The sequence below is a fragment of the Miniopterus natalensis genome, chromosome 7 (assembly GCF_054644295.1).
Source record: "Miniopterus natalensis isolate mMinNat1 chromosome 7, mMinNat1.hap1, whole genome shotgun sequence".
Taxonomy (NCBI): domain Eukaryota; kingdom Metazoa; phylum Chordata; class Mammalia; order Chiroptera; family Miniopteridae; genus Miniopterus; species Miniopterus natalensis.
In genome coordinates, this window is record NC_142087.1 from 5,203,122 (window position 1) to 5,225,744 (window position 22,623).

General features: G+C 45.1%; 3 protein-coding genes across 3 annotated transcripts; 2 read left to right on the top strand and 1 right to left on the bottom strand.

Annotated features, from left to right (window-relative positions):
- Positions 1-224: 224 nt before the first annotated feature.
- Positions 225-7,259, top strand: WFDC11 (WAP four-disulfide core domain 11). Its single transcript, XM_087818532.1, has 4 exons — positions 225-275; positions 2,921-2,925; positions 4,005-4,144; positions 7,057-7,259. Exons 3-4 carry the CDS (start codon positions 4,057-4,059, stop codon positions 7,257-7,259), a joined length of 291 nt encoding a protein of 96 aa, XP_087674658.1. The 5' UTR covers positions 225-275; positions 2,921-2,925; positions 4,005-4,056.
- Positions 7,260-12,225: 4,966 nt separating this feature from the next.
- On the bottom strand, positions 12,226-13,343 carry LOC107530859 (WAP four-disulfide core domain protein 10A-like). The gene is made up of 2 exons (XM_087818533.1): positions 13,250-13,343; positions 12,226-12,380 (listed from the first exon to the last, which is right to left on the bottom strand). Exons 1-2 carry the CDS (start codon positions 13,341-13,343, stop codon positions 12,226-12,228), a joined length of 249 nt encoding a protein of 82 aa, XP_087674659.1.
- A 4,725-nt stretch (positions 13,344-18,068) lies between these two features.
- Positions 18,069-21,566, top strand: WFDC9 (WAP four-disulfide core domain 9). The gene is made up of 4 exons (XM_087819275.1): positions 18,069-18,103; positions 18,991-19,141; positions 20,864-21,011; positions 21,524-21,566. Exons 2-4 carry the CDS (start codon positions 19,051-19,053, stop codon positions 21,564-21,566), a joined length of 282 nt encoding a protein of 93 aa, XP_087675401.1. The 5' UTR covers positions 18,069-18,103; positions 18,991-19,050.
- Positions 21,567-22,623: the final 1,057 nt, after the last annotated feature.

Sequence of the window (22,623 nt, forward strand, 5' to 3'; positions counted from 1 at the left end):
TGTAATTCCACAGTGCTCTGCTTCTACCTCTATTCCCTGCAGCAAAAAGAAAAAAGTACTCGAATAGGAATCTGATGACAATCTGTACGCATTCAACTTATGGCCTGGGGCAGAACTCACCGATCTGCCACAACAGGAACTGGTCACATTTGAAGTCTTTGAAACCTGTTCTGCTCATCACCTGCCTTCTGTGTGGAGGCTGTGTGGTTCCCAGACAACAGGAAGAGCCATCAGTGAAACAGTCGCCAGCACTTCCAACTTGAACGTCTTCAAAGGTAGGTGAATATCAGTCCTGGCTGTTTAAGCGTGAGCCTGCAAACACTTTTGTTTGTGGCTTGGTTGGATGAGTTCCCTGTTCAGTGCAGGTGCCTAGATTATGCCAACACTGTTCCTCTATAGAAGAAATTATTGTCTTTGTTGTTCAAGTGGAGAAACTAAGACAGAGAAAGATGACATGGATGGACACCGTGTCACTTCATATGTGATGGCCTGAGAAGGGCACTATGTGTTGCCTACAGAGTATTTCCACTGAGGAGACATAACCTGAGTCCAATTGTGAAGAAATTTCAGACAAACCCCAAATAAGGAATGTTGAATTAAAAGAAAACATTGGCTATATTAGTATTTGGAGCATTCAAAAATTCTAATGTCATAATAGACAAAGGACATTATTGGGTGAATTTATAAAATGGGATACTGATGGTAGATCAAAGTATAAAAGTATATTTTTAATAATGTTCAATTTAATGAAGTTGACAGTTGACCTATGATCATGTAAGAGAATGTCCCTTTTGTTAATACTCACAGAAGTATTATTCCTAAATAAGAGCCATGATATATGACACTCTCAAATGGTATATATATATGAAAGAAGGTATTTAGGGGTAAATTGTTTTTTGTTTTGTTTTTTTTTAATATATTTTTATTGATTTCAGAGAGCAGAAGGGAGAGAGAGAGGTAGAAATATCAATGATGAGAGTCATTGATCAGCTGCCTCCTGCACGCCCCCTGCTGGGGATCGAGCCAGCAACCCGGGCATGTGCCCCGACCAGGAATCGAACTGCGATCTCCTGGATCCTGGGTCGATACTCAACCGCTGGGCCATGCTGGCTGGGCTCAGGGTAAATTCTTAAAATAGGTGAATCTGAGCAAATGGTATTCAGATGCTCTTTGTACTATTCTTACTCTTGGCACTTTGAAATTATTTCCAAATATTGGTTTAAAAACACCTAAAGGGAACCCATCTAAAGGTCCATGTGCCTTAAATGTTATTTTCCTCTTGTATTTTTTCACGTATGCCAAGAAGAGAATAAGCTTAGCCCTTCTAAAGAGTTTTGCACCGTTTAAAATGTCTCTAGGTACTGTGCCTGCTTTTGAGCATTTGGGGCATTTCAACCAATGCATGTAGGTTATCTTCTGCTTGGCTGAAAACACCAAAGCAAGAATACTTTGGGAGAAAATTGGTCACTTGCAGGGAAAGAGACAATCACTCGGCTGTGACTGTGCTCTGCGCAGCACCCAGGCTTCTGTCCTCCCTCCGCCTGGCTCAGCAGACTCGGCGCCCCTGGGCGGGGGCCAGGCATTGTTCTGACCGCACGCAGCCCCCCCTTCAGCTCCCCTCTCACCGCCAGTGAGCTGCCTAAAATAATAGCCACCAATTCTTTTGCATCTTGTTCCAGGCCCTAGACCCTCCCTTATTTTTCTCCTTCACACTGATCTTCATCTATTACTGTGTGTTTCCTTGATGTCTTGTTTATGGGGTGTCCCCTTTACTGGAACATAAGCTTTCTGAAGGCGGGGATTGCTGGCTTCGATCATTCCTGTATTCTCAGTGCTCAGAGTAGTGCCTGGCTTATAACAGTCACTTAGTAGAAGCATTTTTGAGACAAGTAAATTGAGGACAGATGAATAAAGGATAGAATCTCATCCGCTCATCAGAGCTAATTAAAAAAATAGGTTAAACAGTTAAAAAAAAAAAAGACCACAATGAAATCAATGAAATTAAATAACTTTCATGCCTCTGGATAAGAAAAGAGAGTTTGAGTTTAATAATAATACTAGGCAACATTTATCTTGCATATTCTGTGTGCCAAGTCATATGTTCAGTGCTTCACATATTCAAAATGTGCATATCACCACCATATTACCCATGGGAAAGACTGAGGTTCTGAGAAGTTAGGTGTTCGCCAGTCATACAACATGTTAAGCTAAATGTGTTGGGGTTGGATTTCAAGCCCACATCTCTCCAACTCCAGTGCCCACATTTTGTTCTTTGGTCTGTACTATCCCAACAGTCTTCAGTGTGGTAACAAGTGGGAGAGAATTTCCTCCCTATGGGGAGACAAGATGTGTATCCTGTTGGTAGAATAAACCAATTTTAATGGAGAAAAAAACTGACAACAACTATTTAGGGTTTGAGATAGGCAGTATCCTTTCCCCAGGCCTTCCAGGTTGATAAATTTGGGCTCTGAAGCTAATACTGCATTTAACCAAATTTTAGCTGCAAGAAAGTTCCCAATGACATTCATTTTTTTCCCTAGGGAAGAGAAATTACAAATTTTTAGATGTCTCATGATTAATGGGAAAATATGAACGATGTGTGTAACTAATATGCTGGGAAAATATTCATGGGAGACGTGATAAATAAAATAAAATGTGTCTCAAATTTATTTGGAAGAACTACTTTTTTCCCTGCCTCTGTACGAGAGCTTGGGTATAGAACCTGACTTTTCTAGACACTGCCTAAATTTAGAACGTATAAAAATGTCTAAGCCCATGCAATAGTCAAAGCACTAAGCTTGAATTAAAATTGTAGGCTTCCCCCACACCTAGAAACCTGCATTTGGGGAAGAGACTGGCCAGTTTCCTCGCTCTCTCTTCTGCTGTTGGCTAAGTGCCATTTTGGAGGTGGAGCCGAGAGAAGAGGTGAGGGAGTTTATAGTTCTTTTTGGCAGGTAGTTTTGTGCCTTTGTCTTTGTGCTTTCTGGGCTTGGTATTGCTTAAAACAGACTCTGGCATGGGTGGTTTCTGGGTTCTTTGAGTCTTTCCACACCCAGCTGATGAAAGTTTCTCAGCTGTGGTTCTCTTGATGTGGCTGAATCCAGCTCCTTCCTGGCTGGTCTAATGGTCCTTTCCCAGGCCCTGGCATCTGGCCACTCACTTTCTACTTCCTTTAGCTGAAGTCCCATGGCCCTCCCAGGAAACCTGCCTGGAATAGTCTAGCACAAACCCGCACTGGCTCTTATCTGCATTTGCCCTGTCAAATTCGTGCAAACTGTAGCCTCTTTCTTGTGGTCATAGCTCACTTGGCGAGCCTCTTGGGCTTTTGTGTTCCCCGCTGTGACTCAGACACCTGGCAACTGTATCTCCACAAACCCTTGGGACACATACAAAGTTCAGTGGGAGGTATCATTAAAGCCTTTCTCGCGGCTTGATATTAAGAGAGCACAACATTTTTTAAAGAAAATCTGCTTAAAGATCTCCAAAAAATATGTCAGATTATTGACCATTTCCATTTCTAAAACAAGTAAAGGTTTTAAGAGTTCCTGAACCTTTTTTTGGGGGGCCAGCTTTCTCTCTCTTTTCAAAAGTCCTAAAAGTCAAAATGTATAACAGCAAGCCTGATAGGACTTCAACTTTATAGAAACAATTCATATTCATATATATGCACATATAAAAGACAGAGTAATATATGCCAATAGAGTGGGATTACTGGAAATATCTCATTGTGTTCTTTGTACTTTTTTAGCATTTTGAAAATTTTATATGTTGAATTTGAATGATCTTTTCCTCAGGGGAAGGTAACACATTTGTAAATATATATATTTTTCTGCACAAGGAAGGCGCAGAGTGTGAAATGGCTTAGCAGTGTCCAGCTGACGTGTGTGCCTGTTGCTGGGTGGGTAGAGGGCAAGGGGGAATAATTAGAAGATGAAGCGTAAAACATTCGATGAGCACTTTCTCTTGCATTACAACTCTTTTTATCTCTCGATCTCTGGCAGCAGTTGGGAGGGGAAAGAAATCCTGACAACATACATTCAGACAAGTACGGCCAGCATGACGGAGCTCTGGGCGCCTCTGCTCACGATCTTGTTTCTGACGCTGCTGCTTGTGCTGGGGGAAGTTAAGGAAAGACCAATCGCAGGTGATGAGACTGGGCTGGAGACAAAGGGTCGGGGGTCGTGCTGGCTTCTGGACGAGTTAAGGGGTGTTACTGTGTCTGGCACATCTGATTCAGGTCCTTCCTTCCCTGGATCACATATTGGAGAATCACGATGTTTCTATGCCCAAAGATCTAAGAAATTTCAAAGTTGAGGTCCTTTAACGCCTGAAAGCGGCAGTGAGTATCTGTACACTTTTACACACATTCCGTAGGTTACAAGGACATACAGCCCCGCCTCAGGCTGTCTTTGAGAGGGGAGCACCAGTGCTGAGCTGCTACATCTGCCCATAGTTCCAGAAGCTCTCTGTCCTAGCTGTTCGTACTTGGATGAGTCCAAATGGGTATTTCTTAATATACATACCCTTTGAATTAGTGGTAGGATCTTTCAGAATGTGGAAAGATAGAGAAGAAAACACGACGAAATGAGTCCTTAGTGGGACAAAACTGAGGACCATATGATAAGAAAGAAGAATCAATGGAGGGGGCCAAAAAATTGAGCGAGAGAGAAGAATTTGAGGGAGGCTGTTATTAAAGGCAGGGTCAGCAAGGAGGGGAAGAAAAGGGGAGAGGATCTGCTCCTTACTTGCCCTGGTCTAGCTTCCCCCACTATGAAATAGGCACGGTAATGAGGCTGGAGGACATCTCAGGCACGGATATATCCTGTTAGGTAAGTGTAGACTTGATAGGAGGGCACATGAAGGCTGGGGGTACACTGAGTCCTCTCTCTAGGATGCTCAACGAGGGCCCAGAGGTCTGCAACACTGGTAGGAACTTTGGGAGCAGAAAAGGCAAAAAATTCAGTGCGGGTACAACGAGGAGCCAGGTCAGTGTGGCTCAGTTGGTTGAGCATCTTCCCATGCACCAGGAGGTTGCGGGTTCGATTCCCAGTCAGGGCACATGCCCGGGTTGTGGGCTCGATCCCCAGTAGGCGGTGTGCAGGAGGCAGCTGATCGATGTTTCTCTCTCATCAATGTTTCTATCTCTCTCTCTTCCTCTCTCTGAAATAAATAAAAACATATATTTTTTAAAAAGATGCAATGAGGAGGCTCAGGAAGGGGTTTTTCTTTCTTTCTTTCTTTTCTTTCTTTCTTTCTTTCTTTCTTTCTTTCTTTCTTTCTTTCTTTCTTTCTTTCTTTCTTTCTTTCTTTCTTTCTTTCTTTCTTCCTTCCTTCCTTCCTTCCTTCCTTCCTTCCTTCCTTCCTTCCTTCCTTCCTTCCTTCTCCTTCCTTCCTTCCTTCCTTCTCCTTCCTTCCTTCCTTCCTTCCTTCCTTCTCCTTCCTTCCTTCCTTCTCCTTCCTTCTCCTTCCTTCCTTCCTTCCTTCCTTCCTTCCTTCCTTCCTTCCTTCCTTCCTTCCTTCCTTCCTTCCTTCCTTCCTTTTCCTTCCTTCCTTCCTTTTCCTTCCTTCCTTCCTTCTCCTTCCTTCCTTCCTTCCTTCCTTCTCCTTCCTTCCTTCCTTCCTTCCTTCCTTCCTTTTCCTTCCTTCCTTCCTTTTCCTTCCTTCCTTCCTTCTCCTTCCTTCCTTCCTTCCTTCTCCTTCCTTCCTTCCTTCCTTCTCCTTCCTTCTCCTTCCTTCCTTCCTTCCTTCCTTCCTTCCTTCCTTCCTTCCTTCCTTCCTTCCTTCCTTTTCCTTCCTTCCTTCCTTCTCCTTCCTTCCTTCCTTCCTTTTCCTTCCTTCCTTCCTTTTCCTTCCTTCCTTCCTTCTCCTTCCTTCCTTCCTTCCTTCCTTCCTTCCTTCCTTCCTTCCTTCCTTCCTTCCTTCCTTCCTTCCTTCCTTCCTTCTCCTTCCTTCCTTCCTTCCTTCCTTCCTTCCTTCCTTCCTTCCTTCCTTCCTTCCTTCCTTCCTTCCTTCCCCTTCCTTCCTTCCTTCCTTCCTTCCTTCCTTCCTTCCTTCCTTCCTTCCTTCCTTCCTTCCTTCCTTCCTTCCTTCCCCTTCCTTCCTTCCTTCCTTCCCCTTCCTTCCTTCCCCTTCCTTCCTTCCTTCCTTCCTTCCTTCCTTCCTTCCTTCCTTCCTTCCTTCCTTCCCCTTCCTTCCTTCCTTCCCCTTCCTTCCTTCCTTCCCCTTCCTTCCTTCCTTCCCCTTCCTTCCTTCCTTCCCCTTCCTTCCTTCCTTCCCCTTCCTTCCTTCCTTCCCCTTCCTTCCTTCCTTCCTTCCCCTTCCTTCCTTCCTTCCTTCCTTCCTTCCTTCCTTCCTTCCTTCCTTCCTTCTCCTTCCTTCCTTCCTTCCTTCTCCTTCCTTCCTTCCTTCCTTCCTTCTCCTTCCTTCCTTCCTTCTCCTTTCTTCCTTCCTTCCTTCCTTCCTTCCTTCCTTCCTTCCTTCCTTCCTTCCTTCCTTCCTTCCTTCCTTCCTTCCTTCCTTCTCCTTCCTTCCTTCCTTCCTTCCTTCTCCTTCCTTCCTTCCTTCCTTCCTTCCTTCCTTCCTTCCTTCCTTCCTTCCTTCCTTCCTTCCTTCCTTCCCCTTCCTTCCTTCCTTCCCCTTCCTTCCTTCCTTCCTTCCTTCCTTCCTTCCTTCCTTCCTTCCTTCCTTCCTTCCTTCCTTCCTTCCTTCCTTCCTTCCTTCCTTCCTTTTAAAAAATATTTCTTCGGGGGAGAGACAGAGAAAAACATCAGTGATGAGAGAGTCATTGATCAGCTGCCTCCTGCACGCCCCCCACTGGGAACCAAGCCTGCAACCGGGGCATGTGCCCTGACTAGGAATCAAACTGTGATCTCCTGGATCCATAGATCGATGCTCAACCACTGAGCCATGCTGGCTCGGCAGGAAGCGGATTTTCTTACAAGGCAGATAGATACCTTGCTGGGAACTTGAGCTTGGATTCTCAGAAGGGTTGTTAAGGTTATGAAGGGCTTCTCTTCCCATGCTTGCTAACCTCTTACAGTTTCATCTCAATTTTAGAGAATAAAAAGTTAGTTGAGGAGTGCTGGGGAGAGCCAAACATCATTGACTGTACCAGGAAGTGTTCTAAGACCTTTTTATGTATAAAACTGAATTACGTATGCTGCTGGACCTACTGTGGAAACATCTGCTGGGACATAACTGTGAGTTGGGAGATGTGTGCTGGGCTATGTATCTTCACTGATTCTCACCCTCTTCTCTGATGTGTTACTCCTAAACAGAGGACTGATGTACCCCAAATCCTAGGCACCAAAATAGCAGAAGACAATATCCCCTAAACCTGGAAAGCAATTCACTGGCAAATATACCAAGACATCAGATTGGGGCACATTGCTTCTTTCACTATATAATCAATGCCTGTGCTTTCCTCATTATGTTACTCAACAGTTTGCTCTTTTCCTAATTTTCATCCAGGTTTCTAACCATTGCCTCCATAATCAGACCTTTCCATGCGCCCTTTTGGCTCAACCACGCACCAGATTTCTACCTTTCTCTGTTTGATCAACCAATACCACACTTCCAACCCACTCTGAAGTGGACAATTCCTATTGTTACATAAAGTATACAGGATGGGTAATATTAAGCTTGGGAATGAATGCTTGTTTCTCAGAGTTCCTTAGCCTCTTAACATCTAACCTTTCCCTCTTGCAGAAAAACAATGAAAGACGTTTCAAACAGCAACCTCTTGATGACTGAGTGTAGCTCAGTGGTTGAGCGTCGACCTGGGATGCGGGAGATCGAGGTTCGATTCCTGGCCGGGGCATATGCTTGGGTTGCAAGCTCGATCACCAGTAGGGGGTGTGCGGGAGGCAGTGGATCAATTATGACTCTCTCATCATTGATGTTTCTATCTCTCTCTCTCCCTCTCCCTTCCTCCCTCTGAATTCAATAAAGATATATTTAAAAAACAAAAAACTATAACCTCTTACCTAGGACACCAGTCAGTTCTCACTGAGGGCTGGGCAGGAGCAAATCCTTGACAAATAAACTCATTTACCAACAATGGCCCTTGGCTTTTTTCTACTCCATTCCACTGCCCTTGATTGCCTTCTTATAACCCTCAAAATGGTTCTTATCCTACAGTATGCATAAGCTTCCAACACTTCCTTCCCCATCTAATTAACTTAGAACAGATAGGCTAATCTCGTGAGCTTCACAGTTTATGTCTCACATGCCATTTTAACGTGGGCAATTGGCAAGCAGCCTTTTCATTCAGTTTTTCAGAGAGCAGGTCTCTGGTTAATTGGTTTCTCACAGGGTATGGGTAAACAGTTCTAAAACGACTTTACATATATACAAGATTGAACAAATAAGTAAATAGCTGTTAGATGATAGGAGTCAGGTTTCTAATTGTCAGAGAAAAGAAGCCACAAATAGACAAAGGGAGAATGTTAGAATGAACTCTTGAGTATCCAGAGACATCAATATGAATTTTAGTTTAGCCTAATCTACATACAAATAGACAGGCAAAGAAATAATTATAAACACATGTGTATACGTAGATTAGTTATACATACCTATATTTCCTAGTTACGCCTGCTGAAAGGGCCTGGAAGCAGTGATATCACAGTAGCAATAAACACACCAAGAGCCCAGGTCTTGTTTTCTAAATACCATTTTCCAATTAATGAGCCAAAGCTTCTTAGAGAAATGGCAGATTCTAGAACTGGGCTTTGAAAATACAAGGTAAGAACTGGGGCATCTTTTAGGGTTAGAAAGTTAGGAAATGCTCAAAATTTAAAATATTGGAGAGACAGGGACCAACCTGAAAGAATTCAAGTGGCCAAAGCTGAGAACAATGTGAGCATAAAACTCTCACCATTGGTCTGTTAAAATAAAATGTTACAAAGTTAATGGAAAGAGAGAAGACAACATCAATGTAAAACTGCTATTAAGGAAAACAGAAAACAAAAATGGAAACATTTCTGTTGAAAAAATTCTCCCCAAAGGGTAATACAACACTGCAACTTTAATTAAAATGTCTGTAAACAAACACTTTTACATATGAAAAATAGCTTGTATCAGGCATCTAAAAACTTAGCACATAAGTAGATGAAACAAAAACAAAACAAGCAAAAAAACAACCCAGGAAGGTAGGAAATAAGGGGTTGACAAACGTAAAAAACTGAAGAAAGGGATAAAAGTCATCTGAGAAATAAAGATTGTACAACATACACAAGACAAGAAATTCAACTAAACTATAAGAGGTATTGAGAATAAGAATGAAAAAAGCCAGGACACCAAAAATAAAATGCAAAAAGTAGAAACAATAAGAGAGAAAAAGATTAATAAAGAAGATGGGCAAAGAAATTCTGAATATATAATAATTGGAGTTTTTCAAAAGAAAAGTAACTAATCTTAAAAATTACAATCCAAGAAAACTTTGTGTCAATAAAAGGAAACCTGAATCAACATAAAAAGGGACCATCATATGCCCAGTAATAGTGGCCCAGAATAGTCTTGGAAATCAGATGTTTGGTGTCCTCTAACTAAGAGTCTCACTTCCACCTTTTCACACCCTCTCGCTAACGATCTTTAGGAAGTGAACTCTTTCCCACCTCAGACACTGGACATGACCTTACCTGATGGGCATACTCTTAGAGAATGTAATTTTAATGGTAGAATTTTAAACTTCAGAATAACTTCCTCTGGATAAAACCTTCCTTGAACCCCGCATGCCATGCCCATTCTAATTTTATCTGGGCCAAGGCCCATTTCTTGGTGACAGATACTAACCTCGGCACCTATACCCAACCCTTAATCCAGACAACTTCCTGTGGCTTCTTATTCTTCTCCTTTTAAAAATATCTTTCTATTGATTTCAGAGAGACGGAGGGAGAGGGAGAGAGGAACACCAATGAGAGAGAGTCATTGATCGGCTGCCTCCTGCACGCCCCCACTTGGCATCAAGCCCAAAACCTGGGCATGTGCCTTGACTGGGAATCGAACCCTGACCTCCTGGTTCATGGGTCGATGCTCAACCACCGAGCCACACCGGCCGGGCTTCCTGTGGCTTTTTAATTAGGCATCCTGAGTTTGTTATGACACAGACAACTACCAGATGCAGGGTGGGGCACACTTTGCCGGTAAAGAAATCGATATGGATCCACCTCTGAGCACTGGGGGCAGCCAAAGGGTGGAAATGAAGCAGGAGCTGACCAACATCATGATTTATGAGATGGGAGATGCTTCTAGAGTACTCCCATCTGTATTGACATAGGGAGGAGCAGGTGTGGAGTATGAGAACAAATAATGCAAAACTAGTGGAAACCATGAAACTAAGTGTTTTGCAGGCTGAGACTTAATATTTTGGAGACCAGGTCACGGCAGAAGTTGCATTTGCTTCTTCCACTGCCTCCATAAGACTCAAGGTCTTCCAGGGGCCACACTCTTTAATCCACCTAACATGGGGTTGTCCCAATAAGACAGAACTTGCAGTGAGGACTCCAGGCAAGAACTCCAGCCATAGCATTCCCGGTGTGGTCTCTGAGTTCCATGGAGCAGGGGCAGTGTCCAGACAACTCTCTGGAACATGGGTCAGGGCACCGCTTATCACAAGGAAGAAGAACAACTGTTTCCAGTATAATTCACGGTCCATGGTTCTCATGCCAGGGGCAAGGAATAGGTGAGCCTGGCACCCACAGTGCATCCACCTGGTGGTGAGCACAGGACTTGGTCGGGGGAGGTCATTCCCTCTGTGTGACCTGGCAGGTAGCCTTGCCTCTCTTAAGAGTCTCTCCTAGGTGTTTGAGACACGGCCAAGTGCTGTGGAGATGCTTGGAGAGTGAGGTTTCTGAGCAAGCACATTATAAGAGCTCCTGAAGAGCACCCCTTTCTGCCCATCTGTCTCTGATGTCTGTTAGTGGTTGGCCATGCCCTCTTTCCCAAGGCCCCCTTGCCCAAGGGCAGCTCTTAGTGGAGAATCTCCTCAATACCAGGAGCCCTGTGATGCTCCCGAGGTGGGTGAGAGGCTCTGGCCTGATGGAGGCGGCTTTCCTCCTCTGGTGTCTCCTGCGTCGATGCCCAGCAGAAAGCACTGGACTGGAGTGTCACACTGCACACCTGCCTCCAGCATGGCCTCCAGCCCGAGTTCTCCACACTTGACGCCACGTTCCAATTGGCCGCACATGACTCAGCCCCTGGATCTAGCCCCAGGACCGTTTCAGAGGGGCTGTGATTGCACAGGGTCATCGTAGGGAGACTGTCCCCCGGTGATTCATTCTCACTGACTTGCCGTGAGACCATGGACAAGACTCACAGCCACCCTGTGCCAGTTAATCCTTAACAGCATCACAATGGAACCACCAGTCCCCACACCCCGTGGCTTCCCTCTGGGTTGAAAAAGGGAGAGAGAGAGAATGAGGCCATAAGCAGGAAGATTTGGAAAGGGAGGGACAGCTCAGTTAATGGAAGGCACTGGCGTCTCGGATCCTGACACCCTGCTCCAGGCCTCTCGGTAAGGGTGGCCGTCCTGGCGGAGGAGGGAGTGGGGAAGTTTGGGGTTGGCACAGGCCCTCACCTCCATGCCTGTGGCGTCACCACAGTGGAGAAGAAGTGAGCAAACAGGGAGTTCAGAGGAGACACCCTCCCCTGGCCATATCATGAATGATCTCTCCCTCTCTTTGGCCTTGGGCATGTCACTGAACTGCTCTGGGACTCCTTATAAAGGGACAGTTACCTGAACTTTACAAGGAGAGTGGGGAGAAAGGGACAGGGGTGGGTCAAGTCAAAGAAGAGGCCTCCACCTAGCTCATGGTTCACTTGGCCTTGGGCCTCCAGCATGAGGACGTTCTCTTTAGCACCGGGGACGCCACACATGAGCAGTTTCTCCCCCTGAGAGCACTGGGTCAGTGAGCAGAGCAACAAGGGGGCTGAGCCTCTGCGGGCCTGGCAAGGGTGCATGGGCCGAAGGGAGAGAGAGGAGAGGAGCATGACAAGGGGAGAGGGACCCAGGGAGGCAGGGGCACCTGGGGTCTGCCCTGGCTCTCAGTGATCGCAAGCTCGGAGAATAAAAGAGGCAGGTCCCTGGGCATTTGTTCCGGTTTATTTGCAGGAACAAGGTGTCCAGATAGTGGGGATGTGGCATTGCTGTTGACAGCCCTGTGCCTGAGACTGGAGGTCCTTGTTCTCTAGCCCAGTCTTAAACGGAGGTCTGGGGGCAGGATGCACTCAGAGAATGTTCATGCAGATGCTCCCGCAGAAGCTCAGACAGCACACGTTATTGGCTTGACATTCTCTGTGATGTTTACAGGGGCGATGGCACAAGTACCACTTGACTTTCTTCTCACATTCCTTCATTTCTTCCGGTGTCTCTACATCTGAAACTGAACAGGAACAGGGTCAACGACACGCCCCTCCCCCAAGCACCCTTTTAAAGCAAATAGCCCCCTGCAGGACCCCAGACACCTCCCACTCATGACATTCTTAGATTTTTAAGAGAACTCACTTTCTGTCCCTCATCAGATCCTGGTGATAGGTAGTATCTTCAGTCTCTTACCCACATTCTCCACCAGCAGAGTTCAATGCTTGGGCTTTCTGGACCCTCTCAACACTCCTCAGCCAGGACCCTGTCTGTCCTACTAGTCATGGCCTTGGTGAAGTCACTCGCATAGAATCTACAGTCAGAGCAGTCTGAAACGTCTGTAACCCCTCCCCCACTCTCCAGAATTTACAGGGGCCAGAGAAGAAGAAGATTCGCGCACCTCTCCACCCTCTCTTTCCTCTTGTCACTGTGTCTGTAGTATCTCTGCCCCTTCCCCTAAAATAACACTTGTAATATTTCCCTTCTACTGTCATCATCCTGGTCCTCTGATAATAATTTTAACTTGATCCTTTACATCCCAAAATTTGCTTTCCCAATGTCCTTTAATTCTAGACCTGTTCCCACAAACATCTCTGGATGTTGACCTGTCACAAGTGTGCATAATCCAAAGGATTGATTCTCAGCTCTGCACACCTTTCACTACTGTATGTACCATATGTCTCTGGGTTTGGGGAATGGAGACTAAAAAGATGTAGGTTCCTCTCCACCCCTATCACTAGTCCCAGGGCCGGTAAAGGGGCTGGAGCCATGGTCTGGGAGGACCCAGAGCCTTCAGAGTGCTGTGGTCAGAGCTGGATGTGCTAAAAAGTTTCAAGTCCCAGGCCGTCCTTCCCCCCTCCCCCCCCCCTCCCCTCCCCCCCCATCACCTACAATTTGGCTTCTTTTTCGGTTTATGGTACCCTCCCTGGGCCTGCAGCAGCAGAACACAAAGAAGCAGGATGGGCAGCCGAGCCTGGGTTGGCATGACTCTGGCCTGAGCAGCGAGCTCTATGTCTGACACGGCCTTTCCTGGAAGCTGGTGTGTGGAGGGAAGGAAAGAAAGAACAGCTTATTCTGGGCTCCTCCCTGCCTCCACTGGCCAGGCCAGGGCAGGGCCAGGAGTCCTTGTGTCCTCCCCTGTGCCCGCCCCTCCCCATGGCCTGTTCTATGTGGGCCTTGGGCTTCTGCAGAGACTGTCCTCCCTGTCACATACTAACCCTCTCCTTTTGCAAGCAGAACTTTCCCCCTGGAAGATATAATCTATTTCTATTTTCTAATTTCAAAATAACTTCAGAAAAGAAAAATATATAATTTAAAAATGATGATAATCTCATTGTACAGAATTAACCTGTGTCTCATTGTATAGTTGACTATGAACAACATGAATTTGGAGTGCACGGGTCCACTTATACTTGGGTTTTTCCATAAATACTGTTGACCCTTGGATATCCTTGAATTTCCCATTTGCTGCCTTAAGTAACTGTGATTGAAAACAGTATTCTTGCATTTACAAACCCAGAATAAAAAAAAATTATTGTTTTCCATCTGCCATTGATTGAATCTGTGGATACTAAGGGACAACTGTAGTTAAGTTTGGGAGTCAAATGTTATAAGTGGATTTTCAAGTGCGTCGCGGTGGGCACCCCTAACCCTCACATTGTTCAAAGGTCAACTGTATTATCTTTTTAGTTTGTTTGCATATTGAACTTAAGCAATTCTTTTTTTGTCACATTTTGAATCATTCCTTTTTGTTACCTATCTTGTCCCACCCTCATTTAATCAGGTAAATATTTCACAAAACATAGTTTTCCATAATTGTACAGCTCTCATTTAAGATAGATACTTATTGTCAAACATTTGTGTTGCACCAGTTACTGGTTATCTAGACAATATCATGTTGAGCATTTTTATTCATAAATCCTTCATTAAAAAAAAAAAATTTATTGGGATAACTTTAGTTCATGGTTACATAAATCTCAAGTGTACAGCCCTGTAACACATCTGCGCACCGCACTGCGCTCACCCCCCGAAGCCCAGTCTCCTTTCATCACTGTGTATTTGTCTCCTCATTTTCTGCACACTCCCCCCACCCTTTCCCCTCAGATACCCACCCTCCCCCACCCTTTCCCCTCAGATACCCACCCTCCCCCACCCTTTCCCCTCAGACACCCACCCTCCCCCACCCTTTCCCCTCAGACACCCACCCTCCCCCACCCTTTCCCCTCAGACACCCACCCTCCCCCCACCCTTTCCCCTCAGACACCCACACTCCCCCCACCCTTTCCCCTCAGACACCCACCCTCCCCCCACCCTTTCCCCTCAGACACCCACCCTCCCCCCACCCTTTCCCCTCAGACACCCACCCTCCCCCCACCCTTTCCCCTCAGACACCCACCCTCCCCCCACCCTTTCCCCTCAGACACCCACCCTCCCCCCACCCTTTCCCCTCAGACACCCACCCTCCCCCCACCCTTTCCCCTCAGACACCCATTGTACTGTTGTCTTTGTCTGAGTTTGTTTGTTGGTTTTGTTTGTTGTTTTCTGTTTTATATCTTGCACATGAGTGACTTCCCATCTGACTTATTTTGCTTAGCATGATACTCTCAAGATCTGCCATGTTTTTGCAAATGTCATTCTTTTTTCGCGGCTGAGGAGTATCCCGTTGTATGTATGCACCACATCTTCTTTATCCAGTTGTCCGCTTAGGTTGTGTCCATGTCTTGGCCATGGTAAATGATGCTGCGATGAACATAGGGATACATATATATTTATAAATAAGTGTTTTGAAAATTTTAGCGTAGATACCCAGAGGAGGAGTTGCTGGGTCATACGGCAGCTCTATTCTTACATTTTCTGAGGACTCTCCATCCTGTTTGCCACAGCGCCTGTCCCAGTTCACAGTCTCAGCGGCAGTGTGCGGGGATTCCTTTTCCCCCACACCCTCCTCAGCACTTGTTATTTCTTGTCTCATTGTGGTTTTGATTTGTATTTGCCTTCCAGCTAGTGAAGTTGAGCATCTTTTCATCTGTCTATTGGCCATTTGTATGTCTTCCTGGGAAAAGTGTCTGTTCAGGTCTTCTGCCCATTTTCTAATTGCTTTTTGTTGTTTTTGAGTTGTGTGATTTCTTTGTATATTTTGGATATTAGCCCCTTGTTGGAGGTATTGTTTGCAACTATCTTCTCCCATTCAGTTGGTTGCCTTGATTTTAAACTAATGTAAAAGGAGTGGACAAATATATGCTTTCTACAAGAGACCCACCTCAGAACAAAAGAATCACACAGGCTGAAAAAAAGCCAAAAAACTTCTGGAGGACTTTAAAGGAGAGATTGCCAGCAATTCAGTCACAGTAGGGGACTTTAACATCCCACTGACTTTACTGGATAGCTTTTCTAGACAAAAAAAATCAGCAAGGAAATAGTGATTCTAAATGACACACTGGATCAGATTGGATTTAACTGACATTTACAGAATATTTCACCCCAAAGCTGCAGAATATGCATTCTCAAAGATAGACCATGTTAGGACACAAAACAAGTCTCCACGAGTTCAAGAAGACTGAAATCACATCAAGCATCTTCTCGGACCGTGGAATACTATGCAGCTTTAAAAAGGAAGGATCCCTTACTTCATTTTAAATGAGGAGATAGTGTTCTAAATTCTGCATAGCTTTCTGCAGGCCCATCTGTATGATCCAGAGCCAGGAGTAGCAGGAATCCTGGGAGAACCCTCTTTGGTACTTGTCAGTGTCTGTGTACCTCAAACAAACCATCAAGAACCCCCAGCTTCTGGGCCCAACACAGAGCATGCACAAGGCTGTGATTGTCTTGCAAGAAACATTATTTTTCTGCAATATAAACCAATGTCTTGGGAATCTATAATTCAGTCATTTTAGGTTTGGCACTATTTGCAGTCCCTAGGTCCCCAAATCTGTCCCTACGTCCCCAAATTCTGCCTTTTGTCTCTGTACTGGTCCACCCTCCTCAGCCAAGTCTCCAGAATCCTGGCATATATTTCTTACTGCTCAAGACACCCAACAAAGCCCAGGGGAAATCACTCACATATAGATATCCCTTGTCACTGTATAAAGCATACCTGTGGACAAGGTTTGAGAGAAGGAAGTCTGCTCTTTGGGACTCCCTGGCCCTTGACCATTGACTCTTTTTTCTAGTGAGCTTCAAGTCATGTGCTCGTATGCCCAATATAATGGCCCCTGGTGAGCCAAATCTATTTTTTCTAAAGTCCTTCGTATTTGATCTTTTTTTATCTACTAAAAGCCACACAGCATTTGGTGGCAGATGATGTTATGTTTTAATTAGCAAAGGAGAATCAGTACAGAAGAGGGTGAGACCTTCAATAAACCACACAATTCAAAGGAAAATAGATACATAGACCATCTTCCACTCCCAACTTATGGATAGACTCAAAATGCATTAGATAAAGACTCTAGCCTGGGTGGCTGCAACCCAAGTACACAATGTTCCTCCTAGGTTAGTAGGAGATACTGCTCACATCAAAGAAAATCCAGTACTTCTGGATGGGTGAGTATTGAAGGAAACACTCAATGACATGGCCAACATGTAGTTCCCGGGCAGAACGTAAAGCTCTGCCACTACCAAAATCATCATTAAGTTCTAGGCCTTTGATCTTTGTTTTTTTTGCTCTTCTGCTCCTTGTTCCAGGACACAACCTCCCTTCCTCTCTCCAAGTAATAAGAATCCAGATGAAAGAGCTGTCAGCCAGTTACTGCAGACACTCAACTCAGTCACCTTTAGAGGTAAGTGGGGTAAGGGCCTTGAGGCATAAGCTTTTATTTGTGGCTTGTTTGGATGAGTTCCATGCTCAGGTGATGTCAACATTATTCCTGTGAGGTGGGGATCATTGTCTCTGTTGTTCAAATAAGATACAGAGATAGAGGTGATGTGACCTGTCTGAGGTCCCATAGGTAAAAGGGGCAGAGATGAAACAAGATACTAGCATTCCTGACTCAAAATTCAATACTTTCTCTCCTTTAACACTATCTGGAAAGCCCAGCGATCCTGAATTTTGTGGGGAGCAGTAGTTCTGTGTCTTTGTGATACCTAGGGACCTTTTCATTGTTCTACACTCCATTTCAGGATAGCCATAGAATTCACCCAGAACTCTGTATATGACTAGTACCCAGCCTGGGTGTGATGATATATTTCTCTTCTCTGGGATCACTTAGTACAACTGAGTTGTACAAAGAAGGGGATTTGGCATCCCCAGATCCTAAACAATCTTCAAGGGCAAGTAGTGAACTCAGAAAACTGAACTAAGCATGAGGCCTTTTAAATGAACAGATCTCAAAGCTCTGGACAAGTTGGGTCTAGAATGATATTTTTAAATACCAAAAACCAGCTTTACAGAACCCATTACTTTGGAATTATTGTGTTTCTGTCACCATGTGCCAGACTTCTTCCTTTTTTGTGCAAAAGACAGGTGCCAAAAATCCAGAGGCCATCCCAATCCATGACCACCTTCATCCCATACCCTCAGCTCTCATATCCTCACCTGCAAGTGGTTAACGGACCATCTGCTTTGCACATGTCTTGATCTGTGCCGGTGCCTTCAGAGGACCAGAAGAACATTCTGATGCTCAAGGACTGGGCATCCTGTCAATGCACACTGGCTTCTATGCAAAAAATACAAGTGTTTTATAGGATTTTTGGAAGGTTAATGTGCTCAAAGATAGTTCTCCTTTGGCCTGGAGCTTCACCAATTAAGTTGCATCCTTTGATGTAAATATTGCCCAATGGTAAATGAAACCTCAGCAGCTTAACTTGGCAATTTTCCTTCATTAAGCCATGCCAAGGCAAACTGGCAGGGATGTGGGTTCTGAATGGAGTAGGTTGCAGAGCAGATAAATCTCTAAGAGTGAAAGCCCCCAAACAGCTGATCTTTGACATTTTAAGGGTGTCTCTCTTTTTTTTCTATCTCTCCATAATCTCCTTCTCTTGCTCTTGTCTCACCTCAAGTCATCTAAATCCAATTTGCCTCAAAGTCAATGAGTCAATGATTCACTTATTTAAATCTGGCATTTACATCATCTATGTAGATGAAAGATTTAAGAGTTCCTTAACCAGTTTTCAGCCACCATCTTTTCTTGAGTCCTGCTGAGTAATCTGTCTCAGCACTCGCTCTGGAATCCCTCTGGTACTTTGTTTTAGGGTCTTGACTAAATAATATCATCCAGTTGCATATGTTCTTAAATAAAAAATCAGGACCCTCAATGTGTTCTGTTATTCCCATTTCATAAAAATAATGACTACAACATTAAAGGATACACATATACTGGTTATCTCTGGGGCGGTAGAATTCCTAATGTTTATCTGTTTCCCCTTTGTATTTTTTTGTCTTAGAAATTATACAATCTGAAGATTTACTGCTTTTTAACTGGAAAAAGAGCAATGTATTTTTTCGGAGAAATAACTTTGCGAAGGGAGCTGTACGCAATGTAAGATGGGGAAGAAGCCAGGGAAGCCAGTGGCCAGCTTGACATGTTGTTAGGTGCCTGAGGGTGAGAAGCAAAAGTAGGAGAAAGAATATCACAATATTCACAAGTACTCTCTCTCTCTTTCCTACCCTATGCTCCTTGGCATCTTTTCTACTCTAGCAGCACTTGAAGAAGGCCTGTCTTTTGCCAGAGCTTAACCCAAACACACGCAGAGCCACCATGAGGCCCTGGGCTCTCCTGCTCATCACGTCGGCGGGTGGCGCTGTGCTGCTTCTGCCTGCGCTGGGAGGCGTCAGGAGAGTGCCCGCCTGTAGGTGTGTGGTGAGGGAGGGGGGGCTGCCCAGGCCTGGGGTGTCTGGCATAACTGATTCAGGGCCCAGTTTCCAGAATCGCCCTTCAAGGCATCAGAACTCTCTTTAAAGTAGAAATATCCAAGAAAGATTAGGAAAGATCCCAATCTGGCGTCCCTCCAAGCTCCCTCTCCCAGATATGAAAGCAATATTGTATATGTGTAAAGGTGATGTAACTTCTGCCTACGTTTCATAAGCTCAGAGGAGATGATATTTTCCTATGTCAGACCACCTTGGGTAGTGGCGACACCCGCACAGCGCTTCCCTCTGAACTCACATTTTCAGAGTCTCTGAGCCTGATCTGAGTGAGCCTTGGTCACTACCAAAAGGGTAACATTTTAACACATTCCTTTAGTTTCAGGGGGAAAGACCTCTTAAACCAGGAGAAAACAGACAAGACAAATAGGAGGTCCTTAGCGAGTCAAAGTTTGGGGTCATTGGTAACAAAATGGAGATAATGAAGGGACTGAGAGGAAAGGTTGTGGGCCAGTAAAAGACACGGAATTTGGGGAGAGGCTGAATGCTTAGGTGGTGTCAGCAGGATGGACCTAGAGCATATTTATTCAGTGAAATAAGTCAGTCAGAGAAAGACAAATACAACATGATTTCACTTATATGTGGAATCTAAAAAACAAAATAAACAAGCAGACTGGAAACAGACTCATAGGTGCAGAGAACATTTTGATGGTTGCCAGATGGGAGGGGGGTTTGGGGGTGGGGTGAAAAAGGTGAAGGGGTTAAGAAGCAAAAATTGGTAGTTACAGAATAATCATGGTGATGTAAAGTACAGCATAGGGAATATAGTCAATAATATTGTAATAACTATTTTTTTGTTAATACTCACCGGAGGATATTCTTTCCATTGATTTTTTAGAGAGAGTGGAAGGGAGGGGGAGACAGAGAGAGGGAAATATTGATGTGAGAGAGACACATCAATTGGCTGCCTCCTGCACATGCCCCAACAGGGGCCGGGGGGGCGAGTCTCCAACTAAGGTACGTGCCCTTGACAAGGAATGGAACCCATGACCCTTCAGTCTGTGGGCCAACACTCTAACCAGTGAACCAAACTGGCCATGGCTGTAATAAGTATTTATGGTATCAGATGGGTACTAGATTTATTGGAGTGATCACTTCATAAGTTACATAAATGCCTAATCATTTGGGTTGTACACTTGAAACTAATGTAATATTGTACATCAACTGTAATTGAAAAAGAAAAATTATTAAAAAATAAAAATATAAAAGTTAAATAAAGAGAGAATAGAAAAGGGGAAAGTAGGTTCCTAGTCTCCCCCAACTCCGTTTTCCATTCTGCAAATTGGGTGTGGAAACTGGAGCCAGAGGAGAGTGCGGGTCCTAAAATCTAAGGTTATATGAGAATAGACTTGATGCGGTAATGTCAGACGTGGTGAGGGTGTCCTAGGGCCTGTCGTTGGGGAGCTTGGAGAGGACTCGAAGGCCTGCAATACTATGGGGACGCGTGGAAAGCGGGGAGTTATGTCATGCAAGGGTGGTCTCTTCTAAAAAGACACTGGCTAGAATTCAAGGAAGGGATTTTCTTGAAAGGCAGAGAAATACTTTATGGCTTTGAGCTCAGGTCCCAGAACCTAGGGATTAAGCTTAAGGAGGGTTTCTTCTCCAAATTGTAAATGGATAGACCCTACCAACTCCTACCATCTCAGTTGCATCTAGAGCAAAAGAAATTGAGCAGTGCTGGGTACAGCCTCCGTTACTGTTTTGTATGAAAAGGTGCACTAAGTTTGGAGGATGTGTGTTAGAAAATTATACATGCTGCTGGACCTACTGTGGAAACATCTGCTTGGACAATGGGTAAGTTGGTTGGGAAGGAATGCTGGGCCTGGGTATGATCCCTCACTCAGATGTGACCTGAAACAGAAGTCCGCAGTCACCCAAATCCTGGCCAAAGAGACGGGAAGCACAGGGCAATGTGCTCCAATCTCCACAACTTGGCTGCCACTCACTGCAAAATAAAGCAAAACACCAGCATGGGTGGGCCTCCACTCTTCTTTCACTCTCATTCGGCTCCCCCGAAACATCATCCTTCAGTCTGTTTATTCTTCCTTTGGCCAAGGCCCCAGTTACTGCCTCCTTGGTCTGGCCTCTTAGTGCCCCTTGTCTCAGCCAGGCCCAAGGAGACCCAGTCTCCGCTTATGGTCCCAACTCACAAACCTCGTGGGTGAATTTGCTTAAAAGCGGGTAACTCCTGATGGTCCAGAAACAGTGTCTGTTCCCATTAACTGGGACCAAGGGTATTATTAAGTTTGGGAATGGATGTCCTCCAGGGTCCCCTGACTTTTCACCACTAGACTTTTTTCTTCCAGAGAACCCTATAAATCTCTCCTGGTGGCAGATTCGAGCCAGTAGTGCGGGCAGGAGGCTGGCTCGGCGGTCTGAGAGCGCCCGGCCCCCTGCTCCAGCTGAGGGCCTCTCCGGTCTCCCCTCCATCTCTACCCTGAGAAGGCTCAAGGGTTTGCCAAGTAAACTGTTATACCAACCCGAGGGCTCCGCTTTCTCTTTTGACTCCATCCCTGTGGCTCCATTTCTTTTATTACAACGCCCAGTGGTCCCAACAGTTGTTCCCATCCTCTTATGGGCGCAGGCAACCAACTCTGCCTTCCCAGCTGGACCTAGGTAGTGGGCAAGTAAGCTCATGGCTGCAGCAAAAATGCAGAGATTTAGAAAAATCTCATGGGATTAACACAGTAAAAGTTTATCTCATTCACAATCCATTTTACTGAGGATGGTCAGTAAACAGACACATTTACCATGATTCAAGGATACTGGCTCCATCCATCCATAGCTCCACCATCCCCCAGGCCCTCCTTTGCATCCAGCCAGCAGATGGGAGAAGAAAGGTAGCACAGAGGCTCAAACAGAAGTGGCTTTTGTTTTTTTTGTTTTGTTTTGTGTTTTTAAATATATTTATTGATTTCAAAGAGAGGAAGGGAGAGGGAGAGAGATAGAAACATCAATGATGAGAGAGTCATTGATCGGCTGCCTCCTGCAGGCCCGAGACTGGGGATGGAGCCCGCAACCCAGGCATGTGCCCTGACCGGGAATCGAGCTGCGATCTCCTGGATCCTGTCATTTTTTTTTTTTTTAATTCAAACAGAAGGTTTTAAAGAGCCAGGTCTACAAGTGGAGCTCTTTGCAAAGGAGACTGAGAAACATATTTTATCTATGTGCCCAAGAGCAACAGAAAGAGGAATTTGGTGAACACAGGGCAGTCTCTGAGCTGTCTACTTATGTAAAACCAGACTCGTTAACCAAGATCTAAGACGCTGGCTTCCACATCACCTTGTCCAATTGAACGAGCACACCCCTGGTGAGAAACTAGCATCTCTCAGCATTAGAGAAAGTGTTTCTGCGCTCAGGGTGGTTACTCTGAGCTTCCAGAAGGATTCTTCCTTCTGCCATCCCC